The sequence below is a fragment of the Eleutherodactylus coqui genome, chromosome 4 (genome assembly GCF_035609145.1).
Source record: "Eleutherodactylus coqui strain aEleCoq1 chromosome 4, aEleCoq1.hap1, whole genome shotgun sequence".
In the NCBI taxonomy this organism is placed as follows: domain Eukaryota; kingdom Metazoa; phylum Chordata; class Amphibia; order Anura; family Eleutherodactylidae; genus Eleutherodactylus; species Eleutherodactylus coqui.
The window spans coordinates 115,413,889-115,431,231 of record NC_089840.1 but is presented as its reverse complement, the minus strand read 5'-3'; the positions used below and the strand labels follow the sequence as shown (position 1 = coordinate 115,431,231).

The window sequence follows — 17,343 nt, the reverse complement described above, 5'->3', positions numbered from 1 at the left end:
CTGGCGTCCAAAGAATATGATGTGGTAAGGAAATTAACTACAGCCCTAAGTACACTAGCAGTTATAAGGACATTTAGTTCAACCAAGAAAGCTCCTAATATAACCACGGTGGTATTGAGATTGAGGTTTATAATATATCTGTATCAATGCTTTAATATGCACTACAATTAGAGATGAGCGAGTATACTCGCTAAGGGCAATTACTCGTTAGAGCATTGCCCTTAGCGAGTACCTGCCGCTTGGGAGCAAAGATTCGGCTGCCGGCAGGGAACTGCGGGGGAGATTGGGGAGGAACGGAGGGGAGATCTCTCTCTCCCTCTCTCCCCCCGCTACCCCCTGCTGACTGCCGCAACTCACCTGTCACCGGCACCGGCAGCCGAAACTTTTCTCCCGAGCGGGGAGATACTCGCTAAGGACAATGCTCGATCAAGCAATTGTCCTTAGCGAGTATGCTCGCTCATCTCTAATTACAATCTTATACTACTTTTCTACTTAAATATTGAAATAGATTGCATTTAAAGAGCCACTGCAGCAAAAACACATTTTTCCATCACTGCACCTGATTGCCTATCACAGTCTGAATGTCAGTTCTATGCAGTGCAGCCTCCTGTCTGCTACTTATCATGCACCATTTTCATTTTTAAATTCCCCTCTGCTTCCTCTTTGTCTATGATGTGCTAGCGATCCCATAATGCATCAGCACAGCATCACATGACCAGATGGAGCCAGGGCTATCTCTGCCTGCTGAGAGGACAGTGTCATTTTCAGTATCCTGTAAATTCACTTGAATAAGCTAAATACCATAAGTATACAGTCAGCAGAATGAATTGTCATCTCCTTGATCATCTCTAATCATTATCAGTAATGTGTTAGAAATTTCTGTCCTTACCCCTGTGAAGAACCTGTGTGGAATCATGGTGACTGCAAAAAAATGACCTCTTGGAACTAGTGATGGAAAGTTCAGCCCTTTATGGTGAGAAGGATCATTTGTATCAACTCACCAAAAGGAGACGGTATTTGTAGCTCCCGAATGGCTTGTCATTGCAGGCTGTTTTGTCCTACTCTCGTAGAGTGAAGAGAAGAGCAGAAACCCGGAAGGCCAGGCCCTCCTCTAACCATTTACCTTTATGGTAAGGCTCATACGTGCACTATGGAGGGTTGGGGCAGGACTACCTCTATGCCTACCATTTTACCCTACTCTACGCTTTAGATAGTCCGATTAGAGGGCAGAGCAGCGGAGCGACCACTCAATCCCGGTACAGGGAACACAAGAGCCACTTCCCGTTCACTAATACGTTCTGGTTGGCATTGTTCATGTAAAGGAGCAGGCTCGTACAGCCAATTCGCTCATGATCACAATGAGATCACATGACCAGACTGATGGTAAGGACTCTGGGAACCTTCAGATAGGAATAACTAATCTAAGAAATACTAGCTGACTTATATATAATGGTGGGGGGCTATAAAGAATGAATTTTTCTGGTGCTATATAAATAAATAATGACTAATGTTATTCAACGTTCTACTATACTTCAATGGGTATTTATTAAGTAACCTGCACCAGTTTTCTGGCATAATACCATACCAGTACTGAAGGGGTGGGGTTTAATGGGAGGGGGTGTGGCCTTCCACACTTTAACAGATTCACTATAAATTTACTCCGGGAATTAGGATAAATTATAGTGTGAATCTACACCAGCCCACAAACAGTTTTTTTTTACAGAGGCACTGTTTAGATATCACAGTGAGCGTTTAATGGACAAGACAAAAGCTCTAGGGCAGATTATTTTATTGCTTATCTGGGAAAAGTAGTTAAAGTGGTTTTGAGGGCTAGGTGATCAATATGAGATTCGCAGGGATCCACCACTTAAGATCCCCGCTGCATGTGCTCATGGTGACTTGGTGAGGTAGGTAAGCATTCTTATTCAATTATAACGATCATGATCACAGCGTGTGCGATCAGGCCGGGAGGGCAGCCTGTGCAGGATGGATCTGTAAGAGGCGAGGCCGCAGGCTCATAAGTTGAGGAAGCAGTGGACGGAACGTGCAGCTCTTTGACTGTCTGCCTCGATTACTCTGAGTTCAGTGGCGGCCTGCAGTGGCGATTCCCTTTCCCGTCCCTCCGAGTGCTGACCACCCCTATCCAGTATCGAGGGGAAGATGAGAGACGGTGGTCTCATCATGGCCAGCCGTGCTGTGTGTCTTGTGGCCATAAACTACATGCAAGCCTGGCCAGGACATAACCGGCCCACTGGGATTTTTTCTGGTGAGCTGATGGTGTTGCAACACCCCTGGCACATTCTCGTGGCACACCAGTTGGGAATCAGTGATCTAGGCTATAGGGCATAGCTTAGTGACTCAATTTTAGTGAATTCGTCCTAAACTAACAGGTGGTTATGATGTTTACCTTGTTCTTAAGGTAACTCCGTGTGGGCTACTGTGCGTGATACTCAGAAACCAGAGCTAAGGGTTTTTTCTGAACATTTATTGGTCATCTATACTTAACTACTGTAGATTACTCTGTGTAAAGATACATTTCAATGTTTATGCCAGAAAATGCTTTACTATATTAATCTACTCGTGTGAAGGAGAAAATGGTGTAATGAGATCTCTGGCAGAGGTACAACTGATTTATAGAGGCAACAGGGTGCTTCATGACACCAGATGCTGATGGCGTTATGGAACTTCTGAAATAGGAATACTGGCATGGTGGGACCCCAGAAATCTCACCTAAAGAGTATGGCCACCAGGTTTCAGAGACATTGCAACTACACGTGAGCCCAGCCGTCTGCATACAGAGCCGGGGTTAGCATCAGATGAAAAAGATGCATTGGAAGACCAAGATATCATTTTACAGAATAGTATATTGCTGCACTTCATTTAACTTTTGTACACGTGTCGTAAAAGATAGAAGGAGTCCATTCAGTCACAGCATTTTGGATTGTACATTCATCAGTGACAACGTACAGGAAAATATTTGGTTATAAAAGGGAACCTATTTGGCAGTGCTCCATTTGTTCAGGACCATAGTAACTTAAAGGCGTATTTCGGGCATTTAACCCATTTCGGTACTGATGAGGACAGGTCATCGGTAGTCGATCGTAAGGACTCGGCTGCTTAGAATCACTTGATCTCAGCCCCCATACTCACTGCAGTGGAGCCAAGCATCCACATTGGGGTTGGAGCCAGAAGTGTAATAGAAGGCTTCGCTCCCAATGAAAGCAATGGAAGCTAAATCTTCTATAGTACTTTGGGCTCTAATCTCATTGGGGATGTAGCCATCAACATTTGCCCCGTTGCAGTGAGTTCAGAGGCTGAGATCAGGTGATCATTGGCTGTCGAAAGAGCCAGGTCCCTGCCGATCAACTATTGATAGTCTATTTTGAGTTAGGTCATCATTATTAAAAGGTGTTAAATGCCTGGAATACCCCTTTATGTTTAAAAGGTTTTTATGGAAAGCCAACTTCAACACAATAACAATCTGTCATATAACTCTTTGCATCGTCTCTTCTATTTAGTACAATAACAGCACCTCTTTTATAATAAAGTTTTATAAAACCATAGAAACAAAACATGTGTTGTCTCTATTGATAATTATCTCCGTCTGGCATATTCCAGATGGGATACGGTATCAGTAGACAGAGAATATTTAAGTAAGGCATCATACTGGCTCCTAATATTGGAGATGACACCTGATAATAGTTCAATAAACTCTTTAAAGGGGTTCTGACATGAATAAGGTTTTTATGCTTTAGCAGCCATTGTTCCCTGGTCTGCCTAATGGACACAGGGAACCCACGACTTAATGGCTGTTAAAACATAAAAACCTCATACTTACCTTTTCTCCTGTTGTTGTTGACATCGGGGGGGTCATCTCCCGGCAGGCGCTGCTCTTCCTCTTCTTCCTCCACGAGCCGCGCTGCTCCGGGATCGCGCGCATGCACAGTGAAGAGGTGCCCTCTGACAGGAGTGAGGACGGGCCGCGTCTCCACTGCGCACACGCAGAATCTCGGAGTTCAGCGAGGACAGACGGGCCGCCCACAGCAAGCACTGCTTGTGACGTGCTTGCTGTGGGCGGCCCGTCCGTTCACCTCGGAAGTGACTGACGGACGGAGCAGAGCCGGAAGCGGTCATTTTGACCACTCCTGCTCTGCTTCTAGAAGTCACAGAAGAAGATGCCGGCTGGGAGGGGACATGCCTGGCGATCGGTCCTAGCCAGGCAAGGTGAGTAAATTTTTTTTTTTTTAATGTCAGAACCCCTTTAAGTAAAAACCAAAGAAAAAGAATGGTAAGAGAGAGGGATAAAAAGAAGAGGAATAAGAAGTATGAAAATAGAGAAGGGAAGAGGGAAAACAGGGAAGAATAAGAGAAGTAAACACGGTGTAGCCATCGGAAGCAGCCCACCCACCCCACATGTCACAATCCCATTATGTATCAAAACTGTTTAATATCCAATCAGAGAAAGAGAGCGAGCTTCTAAAGTCTGTCCATACTGACCACGTAGAGAGGAATTCCTCCAGGTCCACATCCCAATCCGAGCATCTAAGCTCTCCCATGTGTTTTAGGTGATCCAGTGCCTCCACCCATATGATTCTCAGGATAGTGATACTTTGTTTCCAGAATCTGGGGATAACCTGTTGCATAGCCATTACAAAGTGACATACAGTAAAAGTCTCTTTTTGAATTTGGAGATCTATTCTGGGAACATAGACAAAAGTGCCATTTCTGGGGGATGTCTAATGCGTATTTACAAACTTTCTGGCACACGTTAGAAATATCCTGCCAGAGAGGAGAAATAAGTGAACATTTCCACCATATGTGTATCATTGAGCCCGTTGATGTTGAGCATCTCCAACATTTATCTGGTATTGACAGGAAACCGTTATGTAATTTAGCAGGGGTCCTGTTCCATCCTGATATTATTTTATAATTAAGCTCCTGCAGTCTATTAAACATTAGCATTTTATGAGTTAATATGAATAATTTGGTGTAGAGCTCGCCAGTGAGTGAACTGCTCAGTGCGCCCTTCCAGGCCCTAATCCAGGTAGGAACGTGCCCATCCAATAACAGACCATAGACCAAGGAAATCACATGTGAAGGAGTTTCGGGAAACAGGCTGAGCTGGGTGGACATTTGTCTTTTTTCAGCCTATCATACTAGCATACTATGTTACTATATATTTCTACCCCAAATTTTGTATTAGTGGGATACCCCTTTAAATGACTTGCCTCAAAAAAACAACCATTGTCAATGTGCTGCACTAATTGGGACACTTTCTATACCAGATGAGAGTCTCTAAGCAACTGCAGTCCTTATTACTCTGGCAGACTTGAGCTATCCATGTACAGCATTACATGGCCAGCTACTCATCTGAATGCCTACATGCAATACATTACTCCTACAATCACAGCAAGAGTGAAAAAGTAAAGAAGATAACAACTCCCAGCAGCAAAAATTAGCAGTCTGATGGGAATGTATGGCAAGTCCTATGTGTATCTATTACCTGATGGCCATGCAAATTCAATATAGTAAGGAGACCCTTAAAGGGGAAAACATAGTGACTCGGACTGTTAGAAAACTAGGCATGGAGGGGGTGAGGGTGGGGGAAATTGTGCCAGGCGCCTGTCACTACCCAGCTCATAACAGCTGCATACTAGCGGCCGCACCACTCACTTGACACACAGCTATAGAGTGCTATATTCGGAGCGCAGTCAGCCTATGTGTCATTTGGAAATCCTTGCTTGTAAAAATAGCCCTGGCTACTCCCAACAACAGAAGCAGAGCGTTACGGATTTTCTTTCTCCTCCTAGTCAGACTTTTAGTCTGTTTTCATTACATAAATACTCTTAAAATGTTTTCTTATCTAAAAATCTTGCAGCCTGATACGGATATGACCTCATTAGCAAGATAGCGTTTCCATAAGAATATTTTAACACAAATAAACTCAATATTATGTAAACTGATCACGAGTATTAATGTTTTATTTATCATTTTTCTACAGTTGGGAGACAAGATTGTAAAGCTTTGGAATTTTGTATGAAAAGTTTCTAAGAGTTTGTCTACAGGGCGAGGCAAAAGTCTCCATACAGATGTGTTTTGCATGTCCACATAAGAGATGCAGCTGGCGAAGCAGGAATGGATTGATATGACATGCTTGCAGGTTCGGGGTCAACACGTCACGTGGCCCAGACATTCAGTGCGATACATTCCACGCCAGTTACGGATGACTGTGTTGCGAAACGTATTTAAAAGTTCAATAAACATGAATTTTGACTCATCCCGAGTATAACAAGAAGTAAAAAGACTAGTCTTATTTAAAGCATATGTGTACTTTTATCATCCTTTGACCTGTCAATTGGGCATCCTTAAAACGAATCCTTGTGATCTCCTTAAAAAGAGGCAGATTCTGTTAAAGGGAACCTGTAACCTACTAAAAGTATCATAAACAAAGTAATGGGGCTTATAGTTTAGGTGACGTGGAGTCTCAGGGGCCTCTTACGCAGTCCTCTGATCCTGTGGTGTTCCCCAGTGAAGTCAGCGCACACGCACAGCAAGCGTAACTCTTTTCAGAAGGCTGTGCAGGCACACCCCCCCTTCCTCAGAAGGGTTCATGTGCACACTGTGCAGACAGCTCTCCCACTGCCTGTCCTACTCCCCCCACTGTCAAGGAGACTGTACGCTGCACATGCTGCGGCCCGTTCTTCCAAAGCTCGCTGTAGAAGCAGCAGATAGGCACCATGCGGGGTTAAATAGCTGGTCCAGGAAACTATCGGCATGCTATATAATGCTATAGTGTAATTACCTAGGAAGACTTGTAATACAACACATGAAAGCACAGCGGTAACTCTGATCACATCTGTACTGACACACACTAGTTGTCACCCTGCTTTTTTTTAGAAATATATCCAAGTAAATAAGTATATATATATATATATATATATATATATATATATATATATATACCCTCATTGTCAAAAACAATCAACCACCTAGAAGTAGTTGTCGTTTTGTTGCAAAACTCTGCATGCAGTTACATCTCAGGCAGATATGTAAATGATTAAAGTTGCAATATGATTAGATGAATGGTCCACCTTTGGCCTATAAAAATGCTCTCTAAGGTTACTTGTGCTTGTTGACTGCTAGATGCCTCTACGACGCAATTCAAGGGATTTCACCGAGATACCAGAGTTTCAGAGGGGGAGCATTATTGGAATGTGAGAAGCTGTATCAACAAATTGCTCGCCACCTGATCCATTCCCATCAGGACTGTTAAGAGGTGTTGGACCAGTGGATGCATGAAGGCCCACACACAAAGGGCCACAGGGCTCAGGACGCCCACAATGGACCACCAGTAGACAGGATCATCTCATCATCTTATAAGCACGAGCAGCTCAAACCGTTTTGTTGTTCACCATCCAGAGACAGGTGGCACCATCCTTACATACCTGTGTTAGTTGGAACCATTTCCAGGCACCTGGCTGAAGGACATTTGGTCTCATGGCACCCATTACATGTACTGCTTTTGTCACCCACCCACCATCGCCTCCGTTTCCAGTGCTGATATGAATGATGGAGCTGGAGTGGAATTGGGTTGTTTTCAGCAACTAATCTAGATTTAGTTTGGGCACTGATGATGGCTGCGTTCGTATCATCTGGAGAGCAGGGAGTGGAATGGGGCCAGAGCTACGTTCCGCCCCGTCCTGCCCCTTCCATTGCAAACAGTGGCGAGGGACGGAGAGAGGGCGGGAGCTCAGTGCACTAGCTCCCGTCCCGGCTCCTCCCCTTGCAGAAAACCCGACCAATATATGACCGTTTGAATAAGCCCTTAAACAAAGATTGAAAAGATTCTAATGGGCTAAAACCTATGTTACCACAACAGAAAAACAATGGGATAGAACGGCTCACCCGGAGTGATGAGACCAGAATCTCCCCATTTGGTAGTGGTGGCATAAAGTACGTAAGGGGAAGATTTGCATCTAGATGGATGACAGCAAGAGGTGTGCGCACAATGTGTGTCATTAATGGGACTGTAAATGCCAATAAATGCAATACTTGAACATCAAATGAAGCTTTTTTGCACGTGATCTTTTTCAAGGTAATGAATAGAGATGAGCGAACGCGTTCGTCCGAGCTTGATATTCGTGCGAATATTAGGGTGTTCGGGATGTTCGTTATTCGTAACGAACACCATGCGGTGTTCTGGTTAATTTAACTTTCTTCCCTGAGACGTTAGCGCTTTTTTTTGGCCAATATAAAGACAGGGAAGGCATTACAACTTCCCCCTGCAACGTTTAAGCCCTATACCACCCCCCTGCTGTGAGTGGCTGGGGAGATAAGGTGTCCGCCTGATATAAAGTCTGCCCCTCCCGCGGTTCGCTATGGATGCATTCTATATGCGCTCAATGGGGCCAGCGGCAGCAGCGCTGACCCCATTGAGAACATATAGAAGACAAATCCTTCTTCTCTGGCACAGCTGTAACAGCTGTAGCAGAGAAGAACGATGTTTGCCCATTGAATTCAATGGAGCGGCAATACAGCAGGTTCCACTGAATGCAATGGGCTGCCCGCGATCGCAGGATGAATGGTCGGAAAGGGGTTAAATATATAACCCCTTTCCTGCAATTCATCCAGAAATGTGTTACACTAAAAATATATACCGGCGTATAAGGCGACGGGGCGTATAAGACGACCCCCCAACTGTCACCTTATACGCCGGTAATACAGTGGAGCAAAGAATAAAAAGCATTACTTACGTTTTTAGATGATCTGCGGCGCTCCTGCAGGCTGTCACTCCCTCCTAATCCACGGCAGAGTATTGCTTTCTGGAGGCAGGGCTTGAAATCCCTGCCTCCAGAAAGACACGTGCCTTCAGCCAATCACAGCCAATGACAATGATGTCATTGAATGGCTGTGATTGGCTGTGTTTCTGGAGGCGGGGATTTCAAGCCTTGAAATCCCCGCCTCCAGAAACACAGCCAATCACAGCCATTCAATGACATCATTGTCATTGGCTGTGATTGGCTGAAGGCACGTGTGCTTCTGGAGGCAGGGATTTAAAGCCTTTCGTGGAGAAAGGAATACTTTGCCGTGGATTAGGAGGGAGTGACAGCCTGCAGGAGCGCCGCAGATCATCTAAAAACGTAAGTAATGCTTTTTATTCTTTGCTCCACTGTATTACCGGCGTATAAGGTGACAGTTGGGGGGTCGTCTTATACGCCCCGTCGCCTTATACGCCGGTATATATTTTTAGTGTAACACATTTCTGGATGAATTGCAGGAAAGGGGTTATATATTTAACCCCTTTCCGACCATTCATCCTGCGATCGCGGGCAGCCCATTGCATTCAGTGGAACCTGCTGTATTGCCGCTCCATTGAATTCAATGGGCAAACATCGTTCTTCTCTGCTACAGCTGTTACAGCTGTGCCAGAGGAGAACGATCTTTATGCTGACAGTGGGGGGGGGGGGCACTCTTGCCGCTATTGTGGCTTAATAGTGGGACCTGTGAACTTGAGATGCAGCCCACCATGTAGCCCCTCGCCTGCCCTATCCGTCACTGTGTCATTCCCATCACTTTCCTGAATTGCCCAGATTTTCACACATGAAAACCTTAGCGAGCATCGGCGAAATACAAAAATGTTCTGGTCGCCCATTGACTTCAATGGGGTTCGTTGTTCGAAACGAACCCTCGAGCATCACGGGAAGTTCGTTCCGAATAACGAACACCCGAACATTTTGGTGTTCGCTCATCTCTAGTAATGAAGCCTTTATATTTCAGCAGGACTCAGCTCGATCATGTGGCTGCTGGGTGCAAAAAGTGGGTTCAGGAAAATCATATTACACTGTTAGAACAGCCTGGAGAGAGACATGGTCTTAACCCCATTGAAAATCAAAGACACATATTACTCAGAAGGAACAAGGCAATAAAACACAATTAAAAGAAGCAATAACACAATTTGGGTTTCACATTATAACCCCTGAAGTACTAAAAAACTTGGTTCACCCAACAGGAAAGCGTTGTAAGGCCATAAATTAAGGTTAAAGTTTTCCCAACTAAGTACTAACTGGCATGCTGAAAAATTCTGAATATTTGATTTTGCTTATGTATTTCACTTTTCTTGTCTATAACTGCTGTTCTACTATGAATTCTTTCATATAATGTGTCACATTACATTCTACATTAAATTATCTTTCCATCGATATATAATTCTATGGTATTTTTATGAAAAAATTGGAGTTATATGAGCCATAAAAATTCAAAAACGCACTTTTTAAAGAGGTTTCTCCGATTTTGGCCACTAGTTTATAGTGTACAGGTTATTGCTACTGTGCCTTCTAGACCTACAGCAGTACAACAGAGCTGTCATTTAATCCCCAACCCCTGTGCTGAACCTGGGCAGCTCACGAGTGATTTACAGAAAACAGGAGGCGTCAGTTTGTATTACAGCTTCATCGGCCATTGTGAATGGAATATTTAAAGATTTTAAATAAAAATGTTAAATGCGTCTAATAAAATGGGAGTTGAATAATATGTATTTTTCTGATGACACATTCCTGTTAAATATGATAATCCTGGTTTGCACCCACTTAGTTATCATAAACAGCCTATTCCTTGCAGTGAACAATGAGTGTGCAAACTAACCCCCATGTCAACGAGGATGGCCATTCATCCGGACAGCAAGGGAGTTTTATCTAATTAATGGGTGGCTTCTCATTAATTACATTTTAATGTACAAGCAATGTTAAATGACAGCTAAAAACCACCAATAACAATATTTTGTCTTAATATCATATGAAGTTGTAGGGTTATCCCACCACAGCTAAGGAAGACTGGAACAGCAAGCACGGTGAACGCCAGTCTACATGTGCGCACAGACTGGCAATAGCAACACTGTGCTTTCACAAGTGTTTCCACTGGCATTCATAGCCCTGCTGGAAGGTGTATTCCTTATGCCAAGACTATGCAAATGATGTTAGCAGGTGGAAATAATGTGCATACTGACAATTTCTTTGTGAATGAGTGATGTCTGTAGCCTTCGCAATAATAATATACAGATAATGCATGGTCTGGGTGGTAATGTGTGTAAGTGGGTAAGTAACTGGTCAGTGATAGAAAGCAGAGGGGGTTTATAAATGGTACATACTCTGATTGGGTCACCGTTACTAGTGGGGTACCATTTGGGTCAGTTTGGGGCCCTATTCTTTTTAATATATTTATTACTGATCTGGTCGAAAGATTGTGCAGTAAAATTTCAATATTTGCAGATGACACAAAACTATATGAAGATATTGACACGAGTGAGGATGCAAGGAGATTGCAAGATGATCTGGATGAATTGGAGGTTTGGGCAAAAAAGTGGCAAATGAGGTTTAACTGATAAATGTAAGATTATGCACATGGGCAGGGAAATACACGTCAACATTGCACACTAAATGGGAAACACTTACATGGAAAAGGACTTGGGGGTTTTAGCTAACTGTAAGATTACGAGCAACCAGTTTCAGGCAGCTGCTGGCAAGGCAAATAGGATCATGGGGTGCATCAAAAGAGGTTTAGGGGCACATGCTGAGAACATTGTTTTTTCTCTTTACAAGCTACTGGTCAGACAACACATGGAATATTGTATACAGTTTTGGACACCAGTACTCAAGAAGGACATATCAGAGCTTGAACAGGTACAAAGGCGAGCAACTATATTAATTACAGAATGGGCGGACTACAATACCCAGAGAGGTTATCAAAATTGGGATTATTTGGTTTAGAAAAAAGACGGCTGAGGGGCGATCTAATAACTGTGTATAAATATATCATTGCCATATTACAGCCAGTACACTGTCTAGTCTCTGCCAGAACATCTTTGCTACTGTGGGTTCTATCTTGACTAGCTAGGGTTAATATTTCCTGTGCTTACTAGTTCAGGTTAATTAGTCCTGCGGCTGTTGGGTAGTGGCTAGTGATTGACAGCTCTGTCAGCCAATCAGTCTCTTCCCACTCCCTATATAACCTAGCTCGTCCTCGCTGGGAGTTACTGGTTATTTTTCAGTGTTCCAGATCAAGTAAGCTTGCTCTTTGCTCCTGTCTGTCTGGCTCCTGTGAGCTAGTCCTTCATTTATTGTCAGTTTCTGTTTGTCCCTGGTTTTCTGTACTCTGGTTTCCCTCTGACCATGGACCTGTTCTCACTCGTGGAAGTAGTGGGGTCGTTCCTTTCAAGAGCGTTGCTCTTCTGCAATGTGGGTTCTGTTGGAGGGGTTCACAGTGCCACACTCTGATCGCTACCTCTCATTTCTGTCTGCTCCTGCATCTAGCCACCTACATGGCAAGCTAACACATTAGTCCTGTTTGCTAGTCATCAAAGTCATCTCTGGGTTTTGTTAGCAATCCAGGACGAAAGTAAATATTAGGGGACAATACAGAGATCTCTCTCATCATCTATTTATACCCAGGACTGTGATTGTAACAAGGGGCGCCCTCTACATCTAAAGGAAAGTGTTAGGTTGTGCTTCTGGGGCTTGTAGTTCTATGATATTCCATGAGCAAACGTTCTCAGCTGTGGGTTAATTGAGCTAGCTGGGTGTGGTATTCTCAACCAGCCAATCCCTCTAGTCTGCTGCAGATAAATACCAGCTTCTCTTGTGAGAGAATGCTGGTCAGTTTATCTTGTCTTTACACTCTGTTTTAATCCTACTCTGAGCTGGTGTTATGCATGCTGGTCTTAGTGTCTCTCTCACCTTCCATGAGGACGGTCTGGACACCTGTTGTCTCTCCCCTCCTTGCGTTCTGGAGTACATGCATCGAGTAGTGTGTGGTATGTTGACACACAGGTACATACACCCACAGGTTTCTCCCTGGCCCTTTACAGGTGCGGCCTCCAGATGTCTGATGTTCTATGTGTGTGTCAGGTGGGTAATGCCTGACACTGTTCCCTGTTATCTCAGCATGGTGGCTGACTCTCTATCCACTTGGTGTGAGGACACTTGGACAAGCTACAGTTTACTACCTTTATGCATGTCAGTTCTGGGTGGGGTTCCTGTTCTATGTGATATGCATTACCCTGTGTGTTGGTGTGAACAGCTACGTGTTTTGTATGTCTGTGAAGGTGGCCAGACATGTGCTCTATGTGCAGTCCTGTTCTGTGTGGTGTAGATGACCTTGTGTGTTGGTGTGAACAGCAACTTGTTCCTTATATCTGTGCAGGTGGCCAGTCATGAGGTGAACAGTTGTGTTCTGTGTTCAGTGTGTGTAAACAGGGTCGTGTCCTGTCTTTTGTACATATATCCAGGATTCTAATCAGAGATAGTCAAGACCCAGATGAAGACAGTGGGTCTGTCCTTATCGGGACAATCACCCTGCTTTTAGGCAGGAGGTCCCCACTTTCCCTGATAAGTAAGGGACAGATGTCCTTTAATCTTTACCTGGAGAGGTGTAATTGGTCTATGCAACATTATGAGAGTTGTTGCGGTTTTATTAGGACACCATCTTGCGTCCGTGCTGAGGCGTGGCACTTTAGTGAGCCGCATGAACGTAACAGAAAGAAGGTTTCTGACATAAGAGGGGGTTCTTTACTGTAAGAGCAGTGAGACTATGAACTCGCTGCCTGAGGATGTGTTGACGGAGAACTCACTAAAGTTTAGGAGGGGCCATGAGTGTTACAATATTACAGATTACAGTCACTAATTACTTAATTACTTCAGAAGGGTCGGTGATCTGGGGATTATTCTGATTGCCAGACTAGGAGTGGGAAAGGATTTTTTTTAACCTAAAATGAGGAAAATTGGCTTCTGCCTCACTTTTTTTTGCCTACCTCTGCATCAGCATTGAGGGAAAGAGATAGTGGGCTGAACCGGATGGACATATGTCTTTTTTCATCCTAACATACTATGGTACTAGGTTACCTGTACATGCAAGAAGATATAAAACAGGCAACACAATTGAAGAAAACAGACTGGATCCATTTAAGAGGATGAACATCAAGATTATAGAAGAATTACTTATCAAATGATGTCCATACGCTCTAAGGCTGCATTCCCACGAATGTATATCGGCTCGGTTTTCACGCTGAGCCGATATACGTCCTCCTCATCTGCAGGGGGGGGGAGGATGGAAGAGCCAGGAGCAGTATCTGAGCTCCCGCCTCCTCTCCGCCCCTCTGCACTATTTGCAATGGAGAGAGGCGGGACAGGGGCGGGGCTAAGTTCTGAGAATTAGCCCCACCCCGTCCCGCCTCTCCCCATTGCAAATAGTGCAGAGGGGCGAAGAGGAGGCAGAGAGGGGGCGAGAGCTCAGTTCCTGCTCCTGGCTCTTCCATCCTGCCCCCCCCCCCCCCCTGCAGATGAGGAGGACGTATATCAGCTCAGCGTGAAAACCGAGCCGATATACGTTCGTGGGAATGCAGCCCACTAAAGCATATGGAAAGGGGTTGATTCAGTGTAAAAACCCTTTTAAAATTGATTACCTAAAGTGAACTTATAGTTTGACTAAAGATGCGTTTACAAGGAATGATTGGCATTACAAAAAAAAAAGTTGAATCATTCAAATTTGAATGATAATCGTTCAGTGTAAACACAGCCAATGATCGATTGATGAAGGATAATTTGTTCATTTTATGTAAGCACAGAAATCATTGTTGGCTTGTTCGCTAATTCTTCGATTTAAATACTGATCATTCAGTCGTTCTCACTAGAGATGAGCGAACGTACTCGTAATGAGTACTTATGCACCCGAGTACCGCCATTTTCGAGTACTTCGGTACTCGCGCGTAAAGATTCGGGGGGCGCCGTGGGGCGGGGAGAGGCGCGGCGGTGCGGGGGGGAGCAGCGGGGAACAGGGGGGAGCCCTCTCTCTCTCCCTCTCCCCCCCACTCCCCACTGCTACCCCCCGTGCCGCCACGGCGCCCCCCGAATCTTTACGCGCGAGTACTGCTGTACTCGAAAATGGCGGTGCTCGGGTGCGTATGTACTCGTAACGAGTACGTTCGCTCATCTCTAGTTCTCACTCATTGGTACTGTGAATGTGAACGACTGAACGATTTGCAAGTGATTCACCTGCCTGTATAAACAGGCTACATGAGCGAACTCTAACATGGTTTGTCTGACATCCTTCGCTCGATAAACCAATCCGTCTAAAAGCACGCCAAGGCTACCCATGTTCACATCTGCGTTGGAGGCTCTGTCTGGAGGTGGCGGAGCAGATTTGGCACAAAATGCTGGATAAACAGTGCAACGGGTTGCTCTATATTGTCCGGTAAAATACAGGAGGTCATGCCTGAAGCTGGAAGGGCCCCATTACAGTCAATGGAGTCCATATGCAATCATTCAGGTTCACATATGCCAGATCCAACATTCTGGTTTTTTTTATTGTTAAACTCCGAGGAAGAAACCGAACAACACAAAGTCGCGTCATTGATGTGAACCGAGCCTTAAACTGATATACTGAGTAGTGAAAGGACCTTCTTACCGGGAGGAGCTGTATACGGGGGGATAAAGGGATGCTTTATAAATTCTATCTAGAAGATCTTAAAAACCCTGGAACTATGATGTAACTATTGGTAAGATGCATAGTTTACAATGCTAGAACTAGAAAGGTACCAGAATTAAATGGTAACTCTCGTTGTATCATCTAGGGGCTATATTCCTCTACTATTCTACCAAACAAGAAATACAGTAGAGTACAATGTAATGGCAAATATGTAAAAGAAAAATGATTTCCATGGTACTTACCAATAAAAAAGAATCTATATACGTCTTCATCACCTTCACTTAATTCCTTTATATTCCCTGCGAGAAGAAGCCACAACCCAACGCCAATTATCGCTGATCCTGCAAGCTGAAAATATATAGATGCTGTGATACAATAAATAATATTCACTTGATACGTGATGTCTACAAATTATTATTTTTTTGTTGTATAACATGCAATGAAGGTAAAACATGCCAGCTCTTTCCCATTGCTAATGTGGCCTTCCAGAAGGAAAAGTCAATGGGAAAAACATACATTACTTAAAGGGGTTGTCCCGCGGCAGCAAGTGGGTCTATACACTTCTGTATGGCCATATTAATGCACTTTGTAATGTACATTGTGCATTAATTATGAGCCATACAGAAGTTATCAGAAATTTTTCACTTACCTGCTCCGTTGCTGGCGTCCTCGTCTCCATGGAGCCGCCTAATTTTCAGCGTCTAATGGCCAAATTAGACGCGCTTGCGCAGTCCGGGTCTTCTTCTTTTCTCAATGGGGCTCCGTGTAGCTCCGTGTAGCTCCGCCCCGTCACGTGCCGATTCCAGCCAATCAGGAGGCTGGAATCGGCAATGGACCGCACAGAAGCCCTGCGGTCCACCGAGGGAGAAGATCCCGGCGGCCATCTTCAGCAGGTAAGTAAGAAGTCACCGGAGCGCGGGGATTCAGGTAAGCGCTGTCCAGTGTTCTTGTTTAACCCCTGCATCGGGGTTGTCTCGCGCCGAACAGGGGGGCTGTTGAAAAAAAAAACAACCCGTTTCGGGGCGGGACAACCCCTTTAACCCCTTAAGGACACAGATCCTTTTTTTTTTCATTTTCGTTTTTTCTGCCCCAGTTTTAAAAAAAATTAACCATTTTATTTATCAATCAACTAGCTTACCCGTCGCGCGTTGCTGCGAAGACAAACAGACATACATTCATTCGTTTTATATATCTAAATAACAACCAATCACAGCGCAGCTTTTTTATGTTACCTCAGTGGTATAATATATAACAACCAATCACAGCGCAGCTTACATGTTACCTCAGCTTTATAATATATAACACCCAATCACAGTGCAGCTTTCATGTTACCTCAACAGTAAGAGAAATAACAACCAATCACAGCGCAACTTTTATTCTGCCTCAGCAATATAAAAAATAGCAACCAATCACAGCGCAACATTCATTTTACCTCAGCGGTATAATACATATAGCAACCAATCACAGTACAGCTTTCATGTTGCCTCAGGAGTATAAGAAATAGCAACCAATCACAGCACAGCTTTTATTTTACCTCAGCATTCTCAATATGCAGCAATTGTCTTGCGAAATGTTCGGCGGATGCATCATTTTGTAGTTGAACACGCATCCCGTTGCTCGTAATGCCTTTTGCTTTCGTGCTTGAGATGGAAATCAAATGATCTTTGTCTGGGGGGCATAACTGTTGACGATGGATAGTTGTACTATGCCAGTAATCTTCCCAGAAGTGTACTCAACAACTTCCCAAAGTTGCATGGTGATTAGATGAATGGTGTAGTAATGCATAAAGGACAGACATACAGACATTCATTTTTATATATATATAGATGACATCAGGAAGTGAGAGAATTAGATTCCATACGTAAAATT

General features: G+C 44.2%; 1 protein-coding gene across 1 annotated transcript in view; it reads right to left on the bottom strand.

Moving 5' to 3' along the window:
- Positions 1 to 17,343, bottom strand: part of TSPAN2 (tetraspanin 2) — a 128,739-nt gene that overhangs the window by 66,466 nt on the left and 44,930 nt on the right. The window contains exon 2 of the mRNA XM_066600025.1: positions 15,717 to 15,822. Within this exon, the coding sequence (XP_066456122.1) occupies positions 15,717 to 15,822 (106 nt within the window). The remainder of the gene's footprint in view (positions 1 to 15,716; positions 15,823 to 17,343) is intronic.